Source organism: Apodemus sylvaticus, chromosome 15 (genome assembly GCF_947179515.1).
Source record: "Apodemus sylvaticus chromosome 15, mApoSyl1.1, whole genome shotgun sequence".
Classification (NCBI taxonomy): domain Eukaryota; kingdom Metazoa; phylum Chordata; class Mammalia; order Rodentia; family Muridae; genus Apodemus; species Apodemus sylvaticus.
The window spans coordinates 83,033,629-83,055,986 of NC_067486.1; the positions used below are offsets into that span (position 1 = coordinate 83,033,629).

General features: G+C 48.8%; 1 protein-coding gene across 5 annotated transcripts in view; it reads left to right on the forward strand.

The window, feature by feature from the left end:
• Positions 1-19,652, forward strand: part of Tango2 (transport and golgi organization 2 homolog) — a 49,514-nt gene extending 29,862 nt beyond the window's left edge. For 4 of the 5 annotated variants that reach the window (XM_052158173.1, XM_052158169.1, XM_052158171.1 and 1 more), the window contains 7 exons: positions 4,715-4,803; positions 8,020-8,139; positions 9,595-9,709; positions 12,358-12,428; positions 16,463-16,616; positions 17,763-17,867; positions 18,930-19,652. In XM_052158173.1, coding sequence (XP_052014133.1) covers positions 4,715-4,803; positions 8,020-8,139; positions 9,595-9,709; positions 12,358-12,428; positions 16,463-16,616; positions 17,763-17,867; positions 18,930-19,050 — 775 coding nt within the window. In that variant the 3' untranslated portion in view covers positions 19,051-19,652. The remainder of the gene's footprint in view (positions 1-4,714; positions 4,804-8,019; positions 8,140-9,594; positions 9,710-12,357; positions 12,429-16,462; positions 16,617-17,762; positions 17,868-18,929) is intronic. The other variant, XM_052158174.1, reaches the window with a different exon arrangement.
• Positions 19,653-22,358: the final 2,706 nt, after the last annotated feature.

The following is a 22,358-nucleotide window of genomic DNA, read 5'->3' on the forward strand; positions in this document are numbered from 1 at the left end:
TGATGTTTTATCACAGAATAAAAAAGTAACTAAACAGCTACATGCAGCCACAGGATGGTATGGAGCAGGCTGTGTCCAGGTTCCTATATTTAAATTCTAACAGCAGGGGCTGGAGAGATGGCTCAGCGGTTAAGAGACTGGCTGCTCTTCCAGAGGTCCTGAGATCAATTCCCAGCAGCCACAGGGTGGCTCACAACCATCATGGGCTCCAATGCCCTCCTCTGGTGTGTCTGAGTACTCATATATATAAAATAAAGAAAATCTTTTTTTTTAAAAAAAAATCACAAAATATAAAAAAAATTTTAACTGCAGCTGGGTGTATAGTGTCGGCCTTTACTCCCAGCATGCCAGAGCCAGGTAGCTCTCTGTGCGTTCTAGGACAGCAAGAGGTATAGACTGACCCTATATCAAAAACCAAAAAATAAAAAATAACAATTCTGACTGCCAGCATATCAGAATTTTCTTTGGAGACAGAACGTCAAGCAAGTGGTTATGGTAAAGTGAAACTCCATGGGTAGGCTTTGGTTCAGTCCGCTGAGTGCCCTGGCAAGAGAGGAGAACGCAGACACACAGAAGACGGCTGCTGTGAGCAGAAAGACAGGAGTCAGGGACCTGGGCAGAAACACCCTGCCTGTGCCTCCAGCTTGGACTTCCAGCCTCCAGACAAGACAATGAAGGGCTGAAGTTGAAGCCACCAGCCTATGGTGATCTGTCACCATACAGGACACTGGTCTGTGTTCTGACGGAGATGGGAGGCCTAACATGGATCTCACTAGATCAGCCCTGGGCAGCTGAATAAAACCAAGCCGTGTTTTCCCAAGCTCACTCCGGTGGTTGCTTCTATTCCAGCTCCAGGGATGTCCAGTAACGGTGGCAGGCTGTAGCCCCAGCTGTCACCTTAGGTGCAGCCAAGTAGCCTGTGACTTGGTCACTAAGAAGAGGAGTGAGAAGTGCCGTAGATCCCGGCCAAGCTCCATCCCCAAAGATAAGCACAAACATCCCAAAGCTCTGAAGTCTCCCAGATCACAATCACAAAATACAAAGCTGGAAAAGCTTAAAATTCCTGGTGCTTAAGGTATATACCACTCAGTAGTAGAGGGTTTGGCTCCAGTCCTCAGCCCTGCAAAAATAAAACAATAAAGCAATTATTGAACTCAGGGCCTTAGTTCAATCTAGCATAATGCCTTCTAAAGGAATAGATCAAAAGTCAAGGAAGGAAATGCTTATCACTGTAGTACCTCAAAATCCATAACTGACTACATGAAATACTCTTACAGACAACCTAAACAGCCTTGACAAGATCGGTCAGTACCCACAGTAAGTCCGTGTGGTCTGTCCAGGCTCCCAAAGAGCCATGATCTGGTAAAACTTGCCTTCTTCATAAATGCAAATGCACGCATGCCTCTTCATTTCCTGGGGGAAATGTTAGTTTTTCATGAGCATGTGGTGTGTCTGTATGTCTGTAGGTGTACTTGTGTGCTTATATATGCACATGTGTGCATGTGTTTGTGCACATGCATGCGGAGGCCTGAGGCTCCTGTCGCAAGCCGTCTTCCATTGCTCTCTGCTGTCTTCATTGAGACAGGGTCTCTCAGTTGAATCCAGTCAGCTTGCTCCAAGGACTGGGGTTACAGACAGTCACATGGCTGCTAGGAACTTGGACTCAGAGCATAGACAACCTTCGTGGGCACTACAGTCCCTCCATGTGTTAGCTGAGGGAGTTGTTTCTGCTCTCGTTTAGCACTTGATGTGGGTGCTTCCCTCTCTTAGTCACCCCTAAATTAGAGAATCTCTGCAAGCCATCGGCAGTTCAACCGGTGATAAAAATAACCCAGCAGCTAGTGTACTTGAGGAATTAGCAAACATATTTCTTGGTTAAAAATACGTAGTTGAGGGCCTGGAGAGATGACTCAGCAGCTAAGAGCAGGGGCTGCTCTCCCAGAGCACTCGGGTTTGAGTCTCAGCACCCGCACGGAGGGTCACAACCACCTGTAAGTCCAGTTCTTGTGCTGGCCTCCTTGGGCTGCACGCAGATGAAGCCTAGATATGACAACGTCTGCCCGTGGACAGTTCAGAACGAGTAGCTGGGCACCTAGGGTGGGACTCTGCTTATCATATGTGAGTACACAGTAGCTGTCTTCAGACACACCAGAAGAGGGCGTTAGATCTCATTACAGATGGTTGTGAGCCGCCATGTGGTTGCTGGGGTTTGCAGCCACGAATTGCCTGGCCCCTGCATGCTTGGTAAGACCATGAAGAATCCTTACTGGGCTGACAGTTTGGGGGTATGACATGGAATGAGGCTGTCCACAAGACCTAGTAGATCTGTCTCCTCAAGCTGAGTCACAGAAACCTGCCAGTGGCCATCAGAGATACAGCTCCGTGCTTCCACGCCGCCTCCTGTAGCAGCCTGAGACAGTCACTCAGGTAAGGTAGAAAAGGTGACAGTGTGGGTCTTTTTTTTTTTTTTTTTTTTTTTTTTTTTTTTTTTTTTTTTTAATTTAGATGACAGTTTCACTGGGTAGCCCTGTCTGGCCTGAAACTCAAGATCTGCCTGCGTCTGCCCCTCAGCCTCTGCCTCTCTAGTGCTGGGACCTAAACACGGCTTGACTTCACCACTGGGGAAAGATTTTCAGAGTGACTCAGTATGAAGCAAAGTTGAGGTTTATTGAGGAGAGATTTTAACCTAGGTTTTTGACACAGAGGTTGATAGAGACACTCAGGTCTGAGATAAGACACACCCAAAGGCGTGGTCTTTCCCAGAGAGTCACCCTTCAGTGTCTTCACAGTGTGTGAGAGTCTGGTCCTTCTAAAGGTACATCTCAAAGGCGTAGGGTACTGTGCCACGTGAAGGAACATGGATCCCATGCCTCCTGAAGGAATGTCCCAGAGTTCTAGAGCTCATGCGTGGCTCCCGGGGCACTGGGTCAGAATAGCTGCTAAGGGAAAGGTCACGTGGGTCACAGGGAGTAAAATCTATTTTAATGTTGTTTGTGAGATTTTCAGCAAACTTCATTAACGTCTGGGTGAAGTGCTAAGACCATGCTCATGGATGTAAGCTCTCAGGCCTTATACACAGTTCGTTGCTAATCTGACATTCTTATTTGAAAACAAAAATCTATGTAAAAGGAATATTGTCTTTAGCCAATTTTTTAAAAAGATCAATTTTTATTTTAAATTGTTTATATTTTTATGGATATGTGCACAAAAGTACAGGTGCCCACGATACCTGGTGTGTGGGATGCCCTGGAGCTGGGGTTACAGGCAGCCGTGAGCTTCCTGATATGTGTTCTGGGAATTGAACTCCAGTCCTCAGGTACCTGCTCAGTGTAGGCAATCTTTTTTTTTTTTTTAATTTTATTCGATATATTCTTTATTTACATTTCAAATTATTTCCCCTTTCCTGGATGCCCCCCTCTCGAAAGTCCCATAAGCCCTCTTCCCTCCCCTTGTTCCCCAATCCACCCCTTCCCACTTCCCTGTTCTGGTATTGCCCTACACTGCTGCACTGAGCCTTTCCAGGACTGGGGGCCTCTCCTTCCTTCTTCTTGGCTTTATTTGATATGTGAATTGTGCCTTGGGTATTCCAAGCTTCTAGGCTAATATCCGCTTATCAGTGAGTGCATACCACGAGTGGTTTTTTTTTTTTTTTTTGTGATTGGGTTACCTCACTTAAGATGATATTCTCCAGTTCCATCCATTTGTCTAAGAATTTCATGAATTCATTGTTTTTAATGGCTGAACAGTACTCCATTGTGTATATATACCACATTTTCTGTATCCATTCCTCCATTGAGGGACAGCTGGGTTCTTTCCAGCTTCTGGCTATTATAAATAGGGCTGCTATGAATATAGTGGAGCATGTATCCTTATTACATGCTGGGGGATCCTCTGGGTATATGCCCAGGAGTGGTATAGTGGGGTCCTCTGGAAGTATCATTCCCAGTTTTCTGAGGAACCGCCAGACTGATTTCCAGAGTGGTTGTACCAGTTTGCAACCCCACCAGCAGTGGAGGAGTGTTCCTCTTTCTCTACATCCTCTCCAGCACCTGTTTTCTTTGCTTTTCTTTTCTTTTTAAAGATTTATTTATATGTAAGTACACTGTAGCTGTCTTCGGATGCACCAGAAGAGGGCGTCAGATCCCGTTACAGGTGGTTGTGAGCCACCATGTGGTTGCTGGGATTTGGACTCAGGACCTTTGAAAGAGCAGTCAGTGCTCTTAACCACTGAGCCATCTCTCCAGCCCCCTGTTTTCTCCTGAGTTTTTGATCTTAGCCATTCTGACTGGTATGAGGTGAAATCTCAGGGTCGTTTTGATTTGCATTTTCATAATGACTAAGGATGTTGAACATCTCCTTAGGTGCTTCTCCTCACACCTAAAGATTGTAAGCAATCTTAACAGTAAATACTAGAATTCTCAGCTGAGTTTGAGGGACACTTCAACCCTTCCCCTTCCCAGGTCTCCTAAATTTTCTTTCTGTCCTGCCTCGTACTTTCTTTCCTCTCCTCCCAGCACCTGCCTGTCTCCTGAGCAGGGGCCCAGATGCGGCCTACAGCCCCTGAGACGTACCACAAGGACTCGGTGGGGTGGGGTTCTAATTCACCTTGCTGCTGCTGTAGATTTGATGTTAAACAGGAGAGGCTGCAGCTCCACGGTGGAGCGCACGCAGGTCGGTCCCTAGCACATGACTTCCCTTGTATGTCTTCTCCCAGGCTCATCTTGGCAGCCAACAGAGATGAATCCTACCACAGGCCGTCCAAGTTGGCAGACTTCTGGGGGACCGACAGTGAGATCCTCAGTGGTAAGTGTGTCTTGGCACCTGGTGAGCAGCCCTTTACTGTGAGCCACTCATTTTGTGAGGTGGCATCCACCAAATAGGGCTAGTAATGGCCTTGCTTCCACATGCAGATGCTGAATGCATAAGTAGCCATGAATGGCTTTGGGGGACTTGGCCAGCCCCAGAATCAAGCATCTCTCTTGTGTTCTTAGAAATATTATCGCTATCATTAACTTTTTTAGTTGTGGGCCACTTGTTAGGAGACAGTTGGCTCTTTGCTTTAAAGCCTGTTAGGGAGGGGAGTAGCCAGCCCCACTAGAGCTAAGTGTTTGTGATTCCTGAGGGTGTCCTGCCCCAGCCTACCGTGGTACTCACCCAGAGCCCCAGGGCTTAATGGGTTTTCCAGTCTGGCTCTGGGAGCAGGCGGCACTCCCTCCCTGGGAGAGAGTTGTCCCCCAAATGGTTCTTTTGCTTTGTCACAGTCAGTAAATCTCCTGAAAGGTCTGGTCTCTTTGCTCTACTGTTCCATGGACTCTGGTCACCTTAGTCTCTGGTGGTCACCCTGGACCTTCAGCACTGTTTTATTTCTCTGATGTCTGACGCTGGTTCAGACACATAGGAAGAAGGCATCAGATCAGTTACAGATGGCTGTGACTCACCTTGTGGCTGCTGGGAATTGAACTCAGGATCTCTGGAAGAACAGTCAGTGCTCCTAACCTCTGAGCCATCTCCCCAGCCCCATTGGGATACATTTTTATCTTACCAGTCGCCTTTGTGCTTTGTTGACCCTTCCTACCTTTTTTCTGTAACTGCCCGCAGCTACAGTGAACTGGGTCCCTGGAAGAGAAGCTGGGGATAGATGGGACGGGAGGGGGGGGGGGCGCTAGCAAAAAGAACGAAAGGCCAGGACTACAGTTGCTGATCGAGGCCCAAAGTTTAATGGGGGTCTGACAATTTAAGGGTTTGGGGGAGTCTCTCCCCCCAAACCCCAGGGGGTGTTCAGGGGAACTGGTCTGGCTGTTCGTTGGTCGTTGGCTTCACTGCTCTGGCAGCTGGGCAGGTCACCTGCTTAATTCAGGAATTAAGACCTGGAGGAACAAAGAATTTCACCTGTACTCTGAGCGCTCCACCCTAGGTGAAGCAGGATCCTGGCTAACACCCGAATCCCTGCTCTACAAAGGCTGGGAGAGAAACTTCACCTTTATCAAGGTCAAGTTCCTACCAGGTTGCATGTCACCCCATATGGCTCTGTACATTTTTCCATCCATCCATCCATCCATCCATCCATCCATCCATCCATCCATCCATGAATTCTCTTTGTAGCCCTCCCTGCCTGTGCTTCCTGAGTTCTGGGCAGGCGTGTGCCACCACAGCCAAGTTCCTTGCTTTCACTTTATTCATTTAGCGTAGTTGGGAGGGGTGCACATGCACACTCTCACTTCTGCCTCGGGAGTCAAACATCAGGCTCGGCAGCAAGCGCCATTACCAATGATCATCGTGCCAGGCCACCTCGGTCTCACTGTGATTCTGACCGATCTGCAGCTCTGATTCTGACTGTCCTGGACTCACTCTGTAGACCAGGCTGGCCTCGAACTCAGAAATCCGCCTGCCTCTGCCTCCCGAGTGCTGGGATTAAAGGCATCTGTCAACCGCCTGGCTCCATTCATTTTTCAATTGTTGATTTGTAGGGTTTTGTTTTTGTTTTTATGAATTCCGGATATGAGTCTCTTGATGGATAAATGAGCTGCCAAGTAGTTTCCTTAGTACTTTTTGGTGAGCAGTGCACTATTTTTAACAAATATATCTTTTTGGTTTCTTCTTTGTCTTGTTCAAGAACCCTGTCCCTCCCCTAGGCCATAACATTTTCTATTAAAGCTCTAAGTTGACAGTCTGACTTTTGTCTCAGATTAATTTTTATTGCATGTATATGTGTGTACAAGAGTACATGGAACCAAAGGACAACTTCAGAACAGACAAAGTCTCATTGGCCTGAAGCTCACCCATTAGTCTAGACTGTCGCATCAGTGTCCTATGTTCAGCCTTTCCCTGCCTGCACCACCTCATCCTGAATCTTAGACAGGTCTGGAAATCAAACAGGTCCTCATCCTTGCACATCATTAACTCTTCCTAGCTCTGAAATCAACTTTTGTGCCTGGTGTGAGTTAAGGGTTGAGATCTATCCCTCTAGTGACTATTTACTGAAATCAGCTGAGCATACACGGGGTGGGGGGAATGGGGGGTGTTTGCTCAGGACTCATGTCACTGAATTGTGTGTGTAGGTGCCAGTGCTACAGTCTGTCTCTGTCCTTGTGAGCTGAGCACAGTGGTCACACCTGATCTTTTGAGCCTAAGAGTTCAAGGTTCTAAGTATTTTAAGTACTGTTTTAAATGGTACTTTAAAATTTAATTTTCTGGGGACTGGAGAGATGGCTCAGCGGTTAAGAGCACTGACTGCTCTTCCGAAGGTCCTGAGTTCAAATCCCAGCAACCACATGATGGCTCACAAGCATCCGTAATGGGATCTGACGCCCTCTTCTGGGGTGTCTGAAGACAGCTACGGTGTACTTACTTATAATAAATAAATAAATCTTTAAAAAAAATTAATTTTCTAAGCCAAGCATGGTGATATAACCCAGTAATTACAAAGCCTTGGAGTCTGAGACAGGAATGTCACCCTTAGGTTCAGGTTGAGGCTTTCCTGGGCTATCTCATGAGACCCCGACTCACAAAAACAAAATAGGGCTCGGCCTGTAACTCAGTTGGTAGAGTGCATGCCTGTGTGCATCTCAGAAATCAGGCACAGGTGGTATACACCGGTAATCTCATCACTTAGGTTAAAGCAGAAGAATCAGGTGTTCAAGGGCAACCTCAACTAGGCAAATTCCAGACCAGCCTGAGCTTCGGTAGACCTTTACTCAAATAACAGTGAAAGAGTGAACAAGTACAGTCGGTCCTCCAGACTTTTTAGCACAGTGGCCTAGTTGTCTGGCTGGGACACCTCCTGTTGTCTAAGGTCTCTCTCACACATACACATCCCTGAGCCATACTGCCCAGCTCCTCTCCTGTGGCTCATTGGGCCTGGACAACCCAGCGCGGGGCCTAGTGGCAGCAGCATCTACCCTGTGAGAGCTGTGTGTCCTGGCAGAGCTGTGGAACATGCCTCTGGAGGACTGCGCAAGAGGGCTCCAGCGGGGCCCGTCACAGGCACTTGGCTACTGGTAACGTTGTCATCTGCTGTAGGACTCGACTTGGAGGAAGGCAAGGCAGGAGGAACATGGCTGGGCATCAGCACGCGTGGGAAGCTGGGGGCGCTCACCAACTACCTACAGCCCCGGCAAGAGCCAGACGCCCGCGGTAGAGGTACGCGATCTGTGGGATCAAGCCAAGACACATGGGGAGGAGCTTAGGCAGGACTGGCAGAGCAATGGAAGTGCCCAGACCTTGGTACAGTGGGGAAGGAAGAAGGGTGCCCTGCCAGGGTTTCTACTGGGGTCTCCACACCCTCCATGCCTCTCACAACAGTGATAGGAAGAAGAGATGGTCAAGTATTGATTATACCAGGCATTGCCCTTCAGGCTTATCCCTGACCACTGTATCATTGTCCCCTGCCTGTTGAGTTTCAGTTTTCTTTTTATTTTTAAATGAGATTTATTTATAGGCTGGAGAGATGGCTCTGTGGTTAAGAACACCGACTGTTCTTCCAAAGGCCATGAGTTCAACTCCCAGCAACCACATGGTGACGACTCACAACCATCTGTAATGGAATCTGATGCCCTCTTCTGGTGTGTCTGAAGAGAGTAACAGTGTATTCACAGACATAAAGCAAATAAATAAATCTTTAAAAAAAGGAAATTATTTATGTGTATATTTTATGTATATGAGTACATATATGCCTGCATTCAAAGGCATTGGATCCCATTATAGACCTTTGTGAGTCACCATAGTGCTGAGAATCGAACTCAGGACCTCTGGAAGAGCAGCCAGTCCTCATCCACTGAACCGTTTCTCCTTCCCTGAATTTCATCTTTCTTTCTTTCTTTCTTTCTTTCTTTCTTTCTTTCTTTCTTTCTTTCTTTCTTTCTTTCTTTGTTTTTTGGATTTGGTTTTTTTGAGACAAGGTTTCTCTGTGTAGCCCTGGCTGTCCTGGAACTCACTCTGTAGACCAGGCTGGCCTTGAACTCAGAAATCTGCCTGCCTCTGCCTCCCAGAGTGCTGGGACTATAGGCATGCACTACTACCGCCCGGCGAGTTTCATCTTTCTTAATGCTGTATTTCCACATAGAGGCAGAGTGGGCAAACATTATTTATTTATTTATTTGTTTATCTATCTTTTTGGTTTTTTTTGGATTTGGTTTTTTCGAGACAGGGTTTCTCTGTATAGCCCTGGCTGTCCTGGAACTCACTCAGCAGACCAGGCTAGCCTTGAACTCAGAAATCCGCTTGCCTCTGCCTCCCAGAGTGCTGGGATTACAGGCGTGCACCACCACCGCCCGGCTCAAACATTATTTTCTTACATTTATCTGTTTATTCCACCATGTTGAGATTGAACCCAGGGGCATCGAGCAAGCTAGACAAGGGTCTTACTATTGAGATCTGCCTCTTGCCCCACCACCACCACCCAGGCCTAGAAAGTATTTTTAAAAGCATTCTGCATAATAATCCAGTTATCAAAGTATGGCTGACTCCAGATGTTGGAGTCCAGTCCCAGTGGAACCCCTCTTCCTAGGTCCTCCCCAGAGGCCCTACTTCAGTCTTCCCTGGAGCAGGAGTTTGGGTCTGCTGTCTTGGCCATTGATATGTGTGCCCTGCCTACAGGTGAACTTGTATCTCACTTTCTGACCAGTGACATGGACAGCCTGTCCTACCTGAAGAAGGTGTCGACAGAGGGCCACCTGTACAACGGCTTTAACCTCATAGCAGCCGACCTGAGGTGGGTTTGCTCTGGTAACTAGGGCTTTAACACTTCTCTGCAGTGCCCAGTCAGCTTGGTTCCCTTTCCCAGGCTTCAATTAAGGGGTAGTTGGCAAGCATCTAAGGGCCTAAGCTGCCTCAGATCGCTGACTGACAATATAAAGAGCACTGACTCCCTACAGCGAGAACTGTGACGCTGAGCCTGAAGAGCCTCTGGCTTGGGGTGACTGCAGCTGGGCATCATCCATCTTGTGGGGATGCTTTGTGACAGGCAGTGTGTTCTCACTAGACCCACGGACGCCCAGGTGGTTCTCACGTTGGTGATATGGCTGTAGGAACACAAGCTACACAGATGTCAGTCCCAAGCTGCCTCCTACCAGAGGGTTGGGGTGGGTCCGTAGATGAGGCTCAGTGTGTCTTGAACATCCATTGTGTATGCTGTGCCCTGTGTCATTCCTGGACTACATGGGGAGATTGGCTCAGTGTGGAAGCTGAATGAGGTGCAGTGGGCACAGGAAGCAGTGGGAGCTGGAATGGCATGGTGCCATCCCGTCCCACGTTGGGGTTCTTAGAGGCCATAAACCCCTGCTTGCCCTCCTCTCCAAACATGGGGCTGTGTATGCGTTCTCCAGAGTAGTTCCATGCGTGTTTGATCTGGCCCCGAGGAATTAGAGTATGGCTGTGATGCACACAGGACTTCAGTAGCCATGTCAAACAGTGGAAGCCAGGTCCACTGAGCAGACACACAGTGCCTTCTGCAGTTGGGCCTCTGGAAATCTGAATAGCCTTCCTTGCTGTAGCCCCTGCAGGGTCAGAGGACAGCTAAAGAGCAGTCCCGCAAGTCAGGCTGCTGTTGCCATGACTGAGGCTGCAGGATATCAGTCTGGTACTGATAAGCCAAGGTTCTAAGCTGGGCTTGATGAAGTACACCTTTGATTCCAGCACTCAGACTCAGAGACAAGCAGATCTCAGTGGATTCAAAGATAGTTGGTCTCCATAAAGAGTTGCAGGCCAGCTAGGGCCAAACAGTGAGACCTTGTCTCAAAACAAGCAACTAAGTCCTAGGGCTGCAGAGATGGCTCAGTGGCTCCGACTGCATACAGTGTTTGCAGAGGACTAGAGTTCAGTTCCCAGCACCCATGTCAAATGGCTCCTGCAGCTCTAGCTCCGGGGATTCTAGTGTCTGGCATCTACAGGTATCCATATACACACACAATCAAAAATAACAACAAATCTTTAAAAACAACAACAAAAACAACAAAAAGAAACCAAGACCTACAATGGAGATTTGTCCTGGTCATAGTTGTCCCCGCACTGGCCTGTCCCTTGTCCATGGCAAGGATGGCAGGAACCCTGACATAAGTGCTCAATACCGTGGGTCCTTACACAAAAAATAAATTAAAAAAAAAAACAAACAGAACAACCTTCCCCCCCCCCCCCCCACACACACAAGCATTATCTCCAAAATGTATTCGCTAAACATCTTAAGAAAGTTTCAAGGGCTGAGGTGAAGAAGAAGGTAAGGAAAGGGCTGCTGCGTCTGGAGGCAGCCATGCCTGGGTCCCTGCGGGCCAAGAGGAGCGCTCTCAGGAACCAAAGCCACTACGCCCAGGGTCATCCATTTGGAAGGAATTTCAGACTCACTTCTAAGGTTCAGCTTATCCTTGGCCCCAAAGGCTTGTTCAGACACCCGAGTCTCTGGGGGCCACACCTACCCACAGCATAATGCAAAATACATTCAGTCCACCTTCCAAAGTCCCATAGTCTATAGCAGGCTCAACAGTGTTAACAGTCTGAAGTTCAAGGCTCTTCTGAGATTCATGCAATCTCTTAACTACAATTTCCTACAAAATCAAAATTTTAAAAAATCAGATCACATACCTCCAACATCACAGAATATACATTGCCATTCCAAAATGTCATAGTGAGGAAATACTGGACAAAAGCTAGCTGTGCAAACTCCAAACTCTGCATCTCCATGTCTGATGTCAAAACACTCTTCAGATCTCCAACTCTTTTCTGCCTTGTTGACTGTAGCACAATTCAGCAGCAAAAAAACTTTATTCCCTTGGGCTGGTTCCATTCCCTATTAGATTAATTGTATTGACAAAGGAAGTCTTAACCAAATTTAGATAGACTTTGTCCTCTGGTTTTCTCTCATGAAGAGCATTTTGATCAAATTGAGAAAAAAAATACAAAATGTATGGTTCAAGTGTTAAAGGGGCACCCGGAAGTGCGATAGAGCTAAATCCTCTCTTCAAGGAGCTAAACAGATTAGGGGAATGGTAGCCTCAGGACAAGATCCCATCCCCACAGAGACAGGCTTCCTCCAACAAGGCCACACCTCTTAATAGTGCCTTTCCCTGGACCTAGCACATTCAGACCACCAAGGTGCAGTTATCACAACATATCCAAGCCTTAGACTATTTACAGAAGTATGGGGAACTTTCTGCTCTTCCTTACTGGCTCCATAGTGAGCCAGAAGTGTACCTGTAAGGCTGGACCGTGCCTGGTGTCTCTGGCCTAGCCTTCCAGGTCCTGAGCTGGGCTAAAGTAGGCCATTGTCTTTGTGCTAGTCACCAGCCCAGGCTAGAGGCAGGGCTGGGAACAGAGGGTGCTTATATGACTCCCAGCTGACTTTCTCTGGTTTTTGGCTTCTGTTCACAGCACAGCAAAAGGAGATGTTGTTTGCTACTATGGAAACAGGGGGGAGCCTGAGCCTATTGTCTTGACACCAGGTGAGCCTGCTTTGGTGTCCAGATGGTGGGGACTGCTCCTATGTTGGGAATACTACGTCATAAGATTGAGCAAGACCCCTGGGAAACAGCATTATTGGAGTCCAGCACAGCACCTGGTGATCTGACCTGGGGCCAGCTGCTTTCTCTATTCACAGCCTGTGGACAGCCCTTGCTGGTAACATCTTGGGTCTGTGGGCCTTGGGCACTGACTTGGGTGCCTACAGCTGAGCCATTGGCTCCTATCAAGTATCCCTACCCCTAGGGAAAGAGTCAGTGTCCTCAACAGCATCTATATCCCACCTCTGTGTGACAGTTTTCATTTGTAATAGTTTCCTCAAATCCGAGTCGTGAAGCCTTTCTTAGGCAGGTGGCACAGGTTCCTAAGGTTGCAGGACACGTGTCACTGCTGCCCAGTGAGAAGCAATGAGGCGTCTCCAGGAAAGCTGTATAGTCCTACCCTGCCTGTGTTACTAGTTCCAGGGATAATGGTAGAGCCTGTGCTCCTGGCTGGCTGCATACCAGAATTCCTCACACTGGTTCACAGCAACACTGATTTCCAGCTTTTCATGACTGTCTGGGGATATTTGAGCCCCAGGTGGGCCAAGGGGCTCCAGCGCTCCCCCAACCCCCATTTGCTGGGTTATGTCCAGGCCAGGATGTCGTGCGCTGGTGAGATCCTAGAACAGGCAGCCCACACCAAAGCATAGATTCTAGTCTATCCCACTAGCTCTCCTACACAGCTCACAAGGGGCTCTCTGCTATTGTTGGCACTCTGGCTGTGGTACCCTCGGTGCCCTTGGTGCTGTATGTGCTCCCCTTCTTGTGCAAGCCCCAGAGCAGGCCCAGTAGCACCCCCAAAGCCAGCTGGTGCCTGACTTGAAGTCACAAGTGTAGGCAGTCATTTGGGCTCATCTTTAGCCAGGTATTGCCACACTTTGCCGCAGAGCCCCCCCTTTTTTTCAGTTTCTTGGGGTCTACAGATCCATTGAAGGGGATTTGTATCCCAGGAGTCCACCTCATACCAGCCCAACCTCAAGTGGCCCAGAGGCCTCTGGGAAAGCAGCTGGAAGCTGGGGCATGAGGCCTGCTGTTCTCAGAGCGGAAGACTCCCTGACAGGAGCTTATTTTCTAGTACAACATCTTCCCATCTACATCATGAGTTATTTCTGGGCTTGTCCCTACTTGATCTTTATCCACTTCCCTTTCCTAGTGTTGGGACTTGAACCTGCTCTCTTAGACCTACTAAACACTCTCAGTAAACACGCAGACCTCTGCTCTTACGCAGGCCAGTTGCCCTGAATTCTAACTCAGTACTGACTGCATAGTGAGTACCAAGCCAGTCTGTGTTACAGAATGACACAAGTTCAAAGCCAGCCAAGTCTCCATGACAAGCCTCTTTCTTAAGAAAGGAAGGAAGGAAAGAAGGAAGGTGGGGGGCGGCCGGCAGGAAGGGTGTTTCCTGTAAGCTGAGAGTGGCGGTACTCAGACGGCTGAAGCAGAGGGATCAGAGTTTGAGAACAGAATGGACTCCATTAACAGATGTGACACTGGGTGTGTTGGTGCACACCCTTAAGTCTCAGCACTCATGGAGGCAGAGGCAAATGATCCTCTATGAATTCCAGGCCAACCTGGTTTATACATTGAGTTCCAGGCCAGCCAAGGTTACATACTGAGACTCTATCTTAATAAACCAAATAAATTGATAAAATAAAGAACAGATGGTGAGCTGGGCATGGTGTACACATCTTTAATCCCAGCACTCAGGCAGAGGCAGGTGGATTTCTGTGAGTTAGAGGCCAGTCTGGTTTACATAGAGAGCTCCAGTAATTCCAAATGTTTTTTTCTTATCATCCACCAAAAATCCCCAGATCCATGTGCACCTGCTGCTGTTCATTTCCTGTCTAGTGGGGTTTATGCATTCTGGACATTTTTGGGGGGATGGAAGCAGCCGTGTGGTAGAGGAAGCTGAACTCCAATTTGGCTCACTTGCCTTGATATTTTTTGGATTTTTGTTTGTTTGGTTGGTTGGTTGGTTTCGAGACAGGGTTTCTCTGTGTAGCCCTGGCTGTCCTGGAACTCACTCTGTAGACCAGGCTGTCCTTGAACTCAGAAATCCGCCTGCCTCTGCCTCCCAAGTGCTGGGATCACAGGTGTGCGCCACCGCCGCCCGGCTGCCTTGATGTTTTCAAGTGCCTTTACCCCAGAGCCATCCCACTGGCCCATACCTCGTCCCTGTCCATTCAAGCCTCTGAGGAACTCCCACATGGTTTGCCAAAGCATCCGCACCATTTTACACTCCTGCCAGCAGTTTGCAAAGGTTCCTGTTTCCTGAGCTCCCACCAAGACCTGCTGTTCTCTCTTTAGGGGGAGAGAGTTCTAGAGATGGAGCCCAGGCCTTTAAACATGCTGAGCATACACTGTATCATCCCCAGGCTGTTATCAGCACCTCCTAACCTGAGGTGCTGTGAGTCAAGGCGGAGGCCTCTGGCTTGCGGGCGGGGCGGGGCAGTGCTCCCTGCCTTCAACATCATCACCACTGCCTCTCCCCCTCTGCAGAGAGGGGCTGGGGGCTCATGTGTCCCAGGCTACTCAGACTACTCAGTGTATCCAAGGATGACAGTGAGCTTAAGACTCTCCCACTGCCTCCTTCTGAATGCTGGAATGACACGTGTGATCTGTCTATCTGAAAATTCTGTTCTCTTTTAGTCTTGTAAAAGTTTCTTCTATAATCTACAAATCTCATCAGATATCTAGCTTACAGAAATTCTTTCCCATTTTGTGTTTTATTTAACTTCTTTGGCATATTTTTTAAGTGCATAACTTTAAATTTTTATGAAGATCCATTTATCTAGTTGATATGCTTATGCTGTCTTACCTAATAAACCATTGCTCACTGGGTCATAAAGGTTTTTCATTTACAAATGTGCTTACTGTCTGCGTGCGTGTGCATGCACTAGCACATGCACTCACACTGGGATACAGGCTCACTCAGCCCAGGCTGACCCGAAGCTTGCTATGTGGGCTGACCTCAAACCTGCCAAATCTTGCCTCAGCCTCCTGAGTTCTGGGATTATAGATACATGCCACCACATTTGATCCTGGAGTTAGGTTTCATGTAAACAAACTTGCCCCAAACTTTTTCTTTCTCTCTCTTTCTTTGTTTCTTTGTTTCTTTGTTTCTTTCTTTCTTTCTTTCTTTTTGCTTTTTTTTAAAAAGATTAATTTATTGTTATATCTAAGTACACTGTAGTTATCTTCAGACACACCAGAAGAGGTGTGATCTCATTACAAATGGTTGTGAGCCACCATGTGGTTGCTGGGATTTGAACTCAGGACCTTCAGAAGAGCAGTCAGTGCTCTTAACTACTGAGCCATCTCTTTTTTTTTTTTTTTTTTTTTTTTTTTTTTTTTTTTTGAGACAGGGTTTCTCTGTGTAGCCCTGGCTGTCCTGGAACTCACTCTGTAGACCAGGCTGGCCTCCAACTCAGAAATCCGCCTGCCTCTGCCTCCCAAGTGCTGGGATTAAAGGCATGTGCCACCAACACCTGGCCTGAGCCATCTCTCCAGCCCCGCCTCAAACATTTCTTTGTTGTGCATGTGTATGTGCATATACATGCCTGTGTGCCCATGCCTCGGTTTGCATGTGGAGGTCAGAGGACATACTTGCAGGAGTCAGTTCTTCCTGCCACCGTGTAGTCCCAGAGCTTGAGCTCAGGCCATCAGGCTGGCAGGTGCCTTCACTCACTGAGCATCCTGCCAGCTTTGAGGTAATTTTTGCATAGGGTATGAAGTCAGGTCCAACTCCATTCTTTGTGAATCTTCCAGCTCCGTTATGGAGTAGTCTTCCAAACTAGTCTAGAAAGAAAAAGCAGTGCCATTAGGGCTGACAGCTTTGCCTTGGGGGCTCCGGCAGAGCCAGAGTGGTCTTAATCAGAATTGGCTTCTACTGGTGCCTTGTTTGGAATGCTTGACTGTGAGCCATCTGCCCCGGCCACCGTGGCCTCTGCATGGCCAGGCTGACCTTCTTCCTATAGGAACCTATGGGCTCAGCAATGCCCTGCTGGAGACGCCCTGGAAGAAGCTGTGCTTTGGCAAACAACTCTTCACGGAAGCAGTGGAGCAGAGTGAGGCTCTCCCTAAGGATGTCCTTGTCTCCCAGCTCCTAGATGTCCTCAACAATGAGGAGGCGTAAGTTAGCAAGACCCTCTGGGGAGCCACACTGGTCCAGAACAGGGAAGAAGGCGGGCTCTGCTGCCTTCAGTGCCTGTGAAGGCAAGCAGATTGGCTCATCAGCTGTAGGAATGCCTTACCTGGCATGCTCCTCCGCATCCTTAGAACTCAAACCTATTCCTCCTGCAGAAGCCATCATGGTTTCCAGTGGGCCCTGGATGATAAGAGATGGTGTAGCCAGGGACCTGTGCTCTGGGAGACTTGGTATTCTCTGAGATCTGGCCTCCCTCTTTACAAGGAGGGCCAGTGTTCTAGAAGGTTCTAGCTGCTCAGCAAACCTTAGGTAGAAGAGACAAAGAATCCAGAAGCCAGTCAGAACAGGCCTAGGGTTTGACATTGTTTGCTATGTCCTGTCTCCAGTGACCTTGGAGCTAAGCAGTAAGCAAAGACACAGCTGTCCCTGGAAGGAACAACCCGCCCCCCCCCAACACACACACCCTCTTCTATGTCCATGGCCTTCTTCATGGGGCACCCTCAGACTCTGGGCCCTTGGGCCTTAGTCATCCATGCTGGCATCTGTCCCTTCACAGCCCCGTGCCATCTTCCCCTTCTTATCGGGGCTTGACCACTCTCTGAGGAGCCCCACCACCCACCATGCTGCCATCCTCCACAGGGTGAGGACCGCCTTGACCCTTGTGTACTCCCTCCCCCATGCTGTGGCCCTTGAACCGTAGCATCATTCTCCAGCCTCAGCATCAGATTGCCTCTTGTGGGGCTGTGCCGGGCTTTGCTCGGCCTTTTGCCCACATGGTCCTCAGTCACTTGGGCAGACCAATTATGGCTCTAGCTTTTCTTATTGATAACTATAGTCATGGTCCAAGCTATGCTGGTTGGTGAGTTTCAGGGTTTCAGGGGGCTCCTGTGTATGGACAGATGCCCACAAGGTACCATTAAGACACAATAGGGTGTGTGTGCCTTCTGGGTGCCTAGGCTTCGTGTTGGAGTGGGAGGGACAAAACAGAGGGAGCCAAGCAGGAAGGTTCCTCTCCCCACAGGGCTCCTCGGGAGGCTCAGCAGCTAGCATGGCATGTAGGGGGCCCCATATACATAAGCCACAGACAGGCAGCAGGGACTAACAGCTTCTCTGACCCTCTATTCTTCTAGACAGCTGCCAGACCCAGCCATTGAGGACCAGGGCCAGGAGTATGTACAGCCAATTCTGAGCAAGTATGCAGCTGTGTGTGTCCGCTGTGCCACCTACGGCACCAGGTGATCAGGGCTGGGACTCCTGGGCGCACATTCACTTCCCATTAGGTGTCCCCTACAACACAGCTGGCCATGGCCAGACACCGCCCCAGATTCAGCACATTCCACTCTCTCTTCAGACTTAAGTGTGGGTTGATCAGATCCTGTAGGTAACGTGCCCATGCATAGGTCAGGTGGGTCAGAGCTCTGGCCTCCTGAAGCTGTCATTGTGTCCTAGGTGGGGCTTCTGGCTGCCTCATCTGTTCAAAGAAGCAAGGCGTGGCATTTGGAATGGTTCTGCTGGTAGATACTGGTTGGCAGATGCCCTGGCACTGATTTTCCAGAGCCTGTGATTTCTGTGCTGGATTGCAGCTGTGAGCTGGTCTTGCATGTGTGCTCCCCCGTCAGAAGGACAGGAGCTCACGCATGAGAGCCTTCTAGAGGGGTAGAAGGAAGAAGGGAGTGAGCCAGCTGACTCAGCCTGGGAGGGAGGAGGAGGGAGATACTGGAGATCTCTAGGTAGGTAAGCAGATCATGTATCCCAAGTAGTTGAGAGCTTAACTTCTTGTTCTTGGCCAGGTATCTGGGAGCCTGGTCTACTGCCGGTGGGCTTAGATTGAGAATGTAAGGAATGTGGTAAAATGGTACTTTTTTTCTTTTTGGTTTTCCGAGAGAGAGTTTCTCTGTGTAGACTTAGCCATCCTGGAACTTGCTATGTAGACTAGACTGGCCTCCAACTCAGAGATTCACCACCAGCTCTGCCTCCTGAATGCTGAGATTAAAGAAATGTGCTACTATCACCCAGCCTGTGAAGTGGGTCTTGCTATAGAAACAGGTCAGGCCAAGCTGAAGAGTTTTAGAGAGCAGTAGTAGGACTCTCCCAGTATGTGCTGGCCAGGGGCCCAGATGCCTGTGATGAACTCCTCATGTCCTCAATGTTGAGGCTAGTATTTAAACAGCCCACCTGATGTCAGTGCTGAGTGGCTAGCTCAGGCCCTGGGTGTGATGGGTACCCTTCCTGCCTCAGTCTAGTCCCAGTCATGTCTCTGAAAGGTGAGGCTGGGGCTAAAGGATGCTTTCTTTCAGAACCAACACCATCATCCTTGTGGATGCAGATGGCCATGTGACCTTCACTGAACGAAGCATGCTGGACAAAGACACCTCCCGCTGGGAGACCAACACCTATGAGTTCACACTGCAGAGTTAGCCCCTGCCAGGTTCCTCGGATGCTGTTCCTCAAGGGCCGGCATGGACAGGAACCTGCATGTCTGTGGCTCAGCCAGCATCCCTAAGACCAGGGCATTCTGATCTGTGTCCTCATACTCAGCTCAGGGTTTCTCTTTGTACCAAGGACGACAGAGTTAAATGCTAGGTCTGAATCAGGCCTGGGTATGCCATGTGTGAATGCACATCCTGTGCTCAACCCCACCACCACTGTGTGCACCTGACAGATGCGCAGGACAGATGAGAAGCCTCTCACTTCACACGGCTAACCAGCGGGTCTCATCCCTGGACAGGTAACAAAAGCAGACCTTTTTAAAGAAACTGGAGGTCCTGTATTTGTTTGTGTTCATGTGTGTTCAGTGGTTCTGCATGTACAAGGACTCTGTGTGCATTTTCTCAGTCCTGTAGTGTGGACCCAGGTATCTCCTAGACCCCTATTTGCCCAGGATTGTGGGTTCTGAGCAAGACCATCTTAACAAGTGGCTGAACCAGTCCATGCCATCTCCCATTGCCCTTGTTATAAGCTGTACACCATAGGAATGTGAACTTGAATGTGCAGTTCATAATAAAACTTTGAGGGTGTAATGAGTGCTGGCTTTTTATAAAAACTATTTTATTGGGTTCTTAAATCTTTTACTCCCTTCCATCCTTATTGTACCCTTATCCCTTTCAACCTCCCAACAGTAGATGAGAGAAAGATGGTTAGAGAGGAGAGGGGGGCATGGACCTCTTTCAACTTACTACTTGTTGCATTCTGTAGCTGCCAGCAGCTACTGCTATCTGTGTTCCTGGAACAGAAGCTGAGGGATAGATGGGGAAGCGGCGAAAAGAAATGAGGGCCAGGGCGACATTTGCCAATGGAGGCCAAAGTTTAATGGAGGTTAGGCGATATAACAGCTTGGGCAAGCCCCTCCTCCCAGACTCCCGGTTCCGGGAAGTGATCTGGAGTTTCCACTGTCAGCAGGTGGCCTGCTGGGATCAAGAAATCCCGGTGGTGTCTAGCAGTGGTTCCCGGGTGAAAGCAGGAAGCTATATTGTTCTATTAAGAACAAATGATTAAAGCAGAGATTCGAAAGCCCAGCTCAAATGCTGGGTCAAGTCCAGTTTTCATTGTTAGGATATTTCCAACTTATCAAACAGCAACATCAGCAACCAGGAGCAGCAGCCTCCTCAAGCCCTCTCTGGGGCTTCTCACTTGTTCCCTCTCCGGAGTTCTCAGAATTAAACTATCTATAACTGGCAAAAGTCATGCCTGCTAGTGCATGAGGCAAATCACAATCACCTGATGTGAAATAGCCTTTTATCCCACATCTGGAATTTAAACCAAAACATTCACATAACTGGATATATATATATATATCACTACAAGTTAAGAGTATTTCAGAGTAGTTTTCTTCCTTTGTGTGGAGGCAACAGTCAGAACTGGAACTATCATGGTGGGTCAGATGCCTGTTTGAGAATCTTTATTTTTACATAAGCTCTGGAGCACAGATGAATGCTTGCAGGTCAAGTCATCTATCTGCCTGTCTGTCCTTAGGCAGAGCCTGGGTGTGAGAGCACCTATTTGTGACTACAGAGTGAGCTGCCACCCCACCAGGGATTCAAGAGTCCCTTGGGTCCTTTAGTTCATAAGGAGGCCCTAGAAGAAGAGAGATCGAGAGAACCGTGGGATTGGGTGAAGTAGAGAGGTCAGGGTGTGTCTTTAACTCGAACCTTGGGAACCATGCCCCTGCCTCACCAGCTACAAGCCCCACAGCTCAGGCTCCCTGTACCTTTTCAGCCACCTGTCTTGGTATTTTGGAGTAGTGAGCTGGGATGATTCTGAGCTGGATATTCCAGACAGAATGTGATTAGTTGCTGGTCCCTCTCGGGAAGAGCAAGAGTCTGACATTACTTCTCCTGTCACTACCATCCTCCTCTGGGGTCCAAGAGAAATACTGCTTGGTTCAAATGAAGGTTGAAGGGGTGACAAAGCATATTACCGAGGCCTAAGAAGAAAGAGATCCTGAGGGTCACATTGGCTGAGCCCCACAGGCTGTAGGTCCTGCACCCTTGTTCTATACTGGGTTCCTCTCTCATGGGAGCCCCTGAGATGTCTAGTCTGTGTCTGTCCTGCTGGGCAGCCAGGGAAAGCTTCCTGAACCCTGGTCATAGAGTCCTCTGCCCCCAGTCTGCCTGGAGCTTCTCAGGGGCCTCCTGTGGAAGGGGTGACCCAAAAGTGCAGCTTCTCTTACAGACTGAGCTTTGTCCTCCCAAAAGGGAAATCCTTATCCCAGTCTTTAAGAGTAAGACTGTCTGGAGATGGTCTTTGTAGAGGTAATGACAATAACCTGAAGTCCTTCTTTGCTATTCAAATCTTGTGACTTGTTTATTTTTATTTTACTTTTTTCTAGACAATTTCTCTGTGTAGCCTTGGCTGTCCTAGAACTTACTCTGTAGACCAGGCTGGCCTTGAACTCTGATATCTGCCTGCTATTGGATAGCTGTGACTTATATAAAAGGAATGGTGATACAGACACATGCAGATAGGAGCATGTATGTTGGAGTCTTGCAGCAGTTGAGGTGCGCCTGGAGTTTGCAGAGGGTGCACAGCATGCTGCCACCTCCACCCAGACGCCCAGCCTCCAAAGCTCTGAAAGTATCTGCTGTGTTGATGGGCATCTAGCTCACAGCCAGTGCTTGTCCAGCAGCCCCGACACTCCAAAAATCAGACGTCAGCCATCTCCAAAAAGGAAAACAAGCCAAATGTAGTGATGTATGCCTATGATCCTAGCACTCCAGAGACTGAGGCAGGATACAGAACATCTGAGACCAAGCCAAGCAATGGTGGTGCACGCCTTTAATTCCAACACTCAGGAGGCAGGGACAGGATCTCTGTGACTTTGAGGCCACCCTGGGCTACATAGTGAGTTCCAGGACAGCCAGGGCTACACAGAAAAACCCTGATTCAAAAAAAGAGAAAGAAAGAGAGGAGGGAGGGAGGGAGGGAGGGAGGGAGAGAGAGAGAGAGAGAGAGAGAGAGAGAGAGAGAGAGAGAGAGAGAGAGAGAGAGAGAGAGAGAGAGAGAGAGGAGACTAGCCTGTGTTGGGGTTTTGTCTAAGCTCCACCCCACACCTACCTGGCAATAGCCAGGTATGCCCTGCCCCAGAGATCTGGCCCACTATAAGAGGGGCTACTTGCTCCTCCTCTCCCTCTTTGCTCTCCGCTCTCCCACACTTTCTCACCTCTCTGCCCCTGGGGCTCTTCCCCCCTCCACGTGGTCGTGGCCGGCCCCCCCCTCCCTCTCTCTAC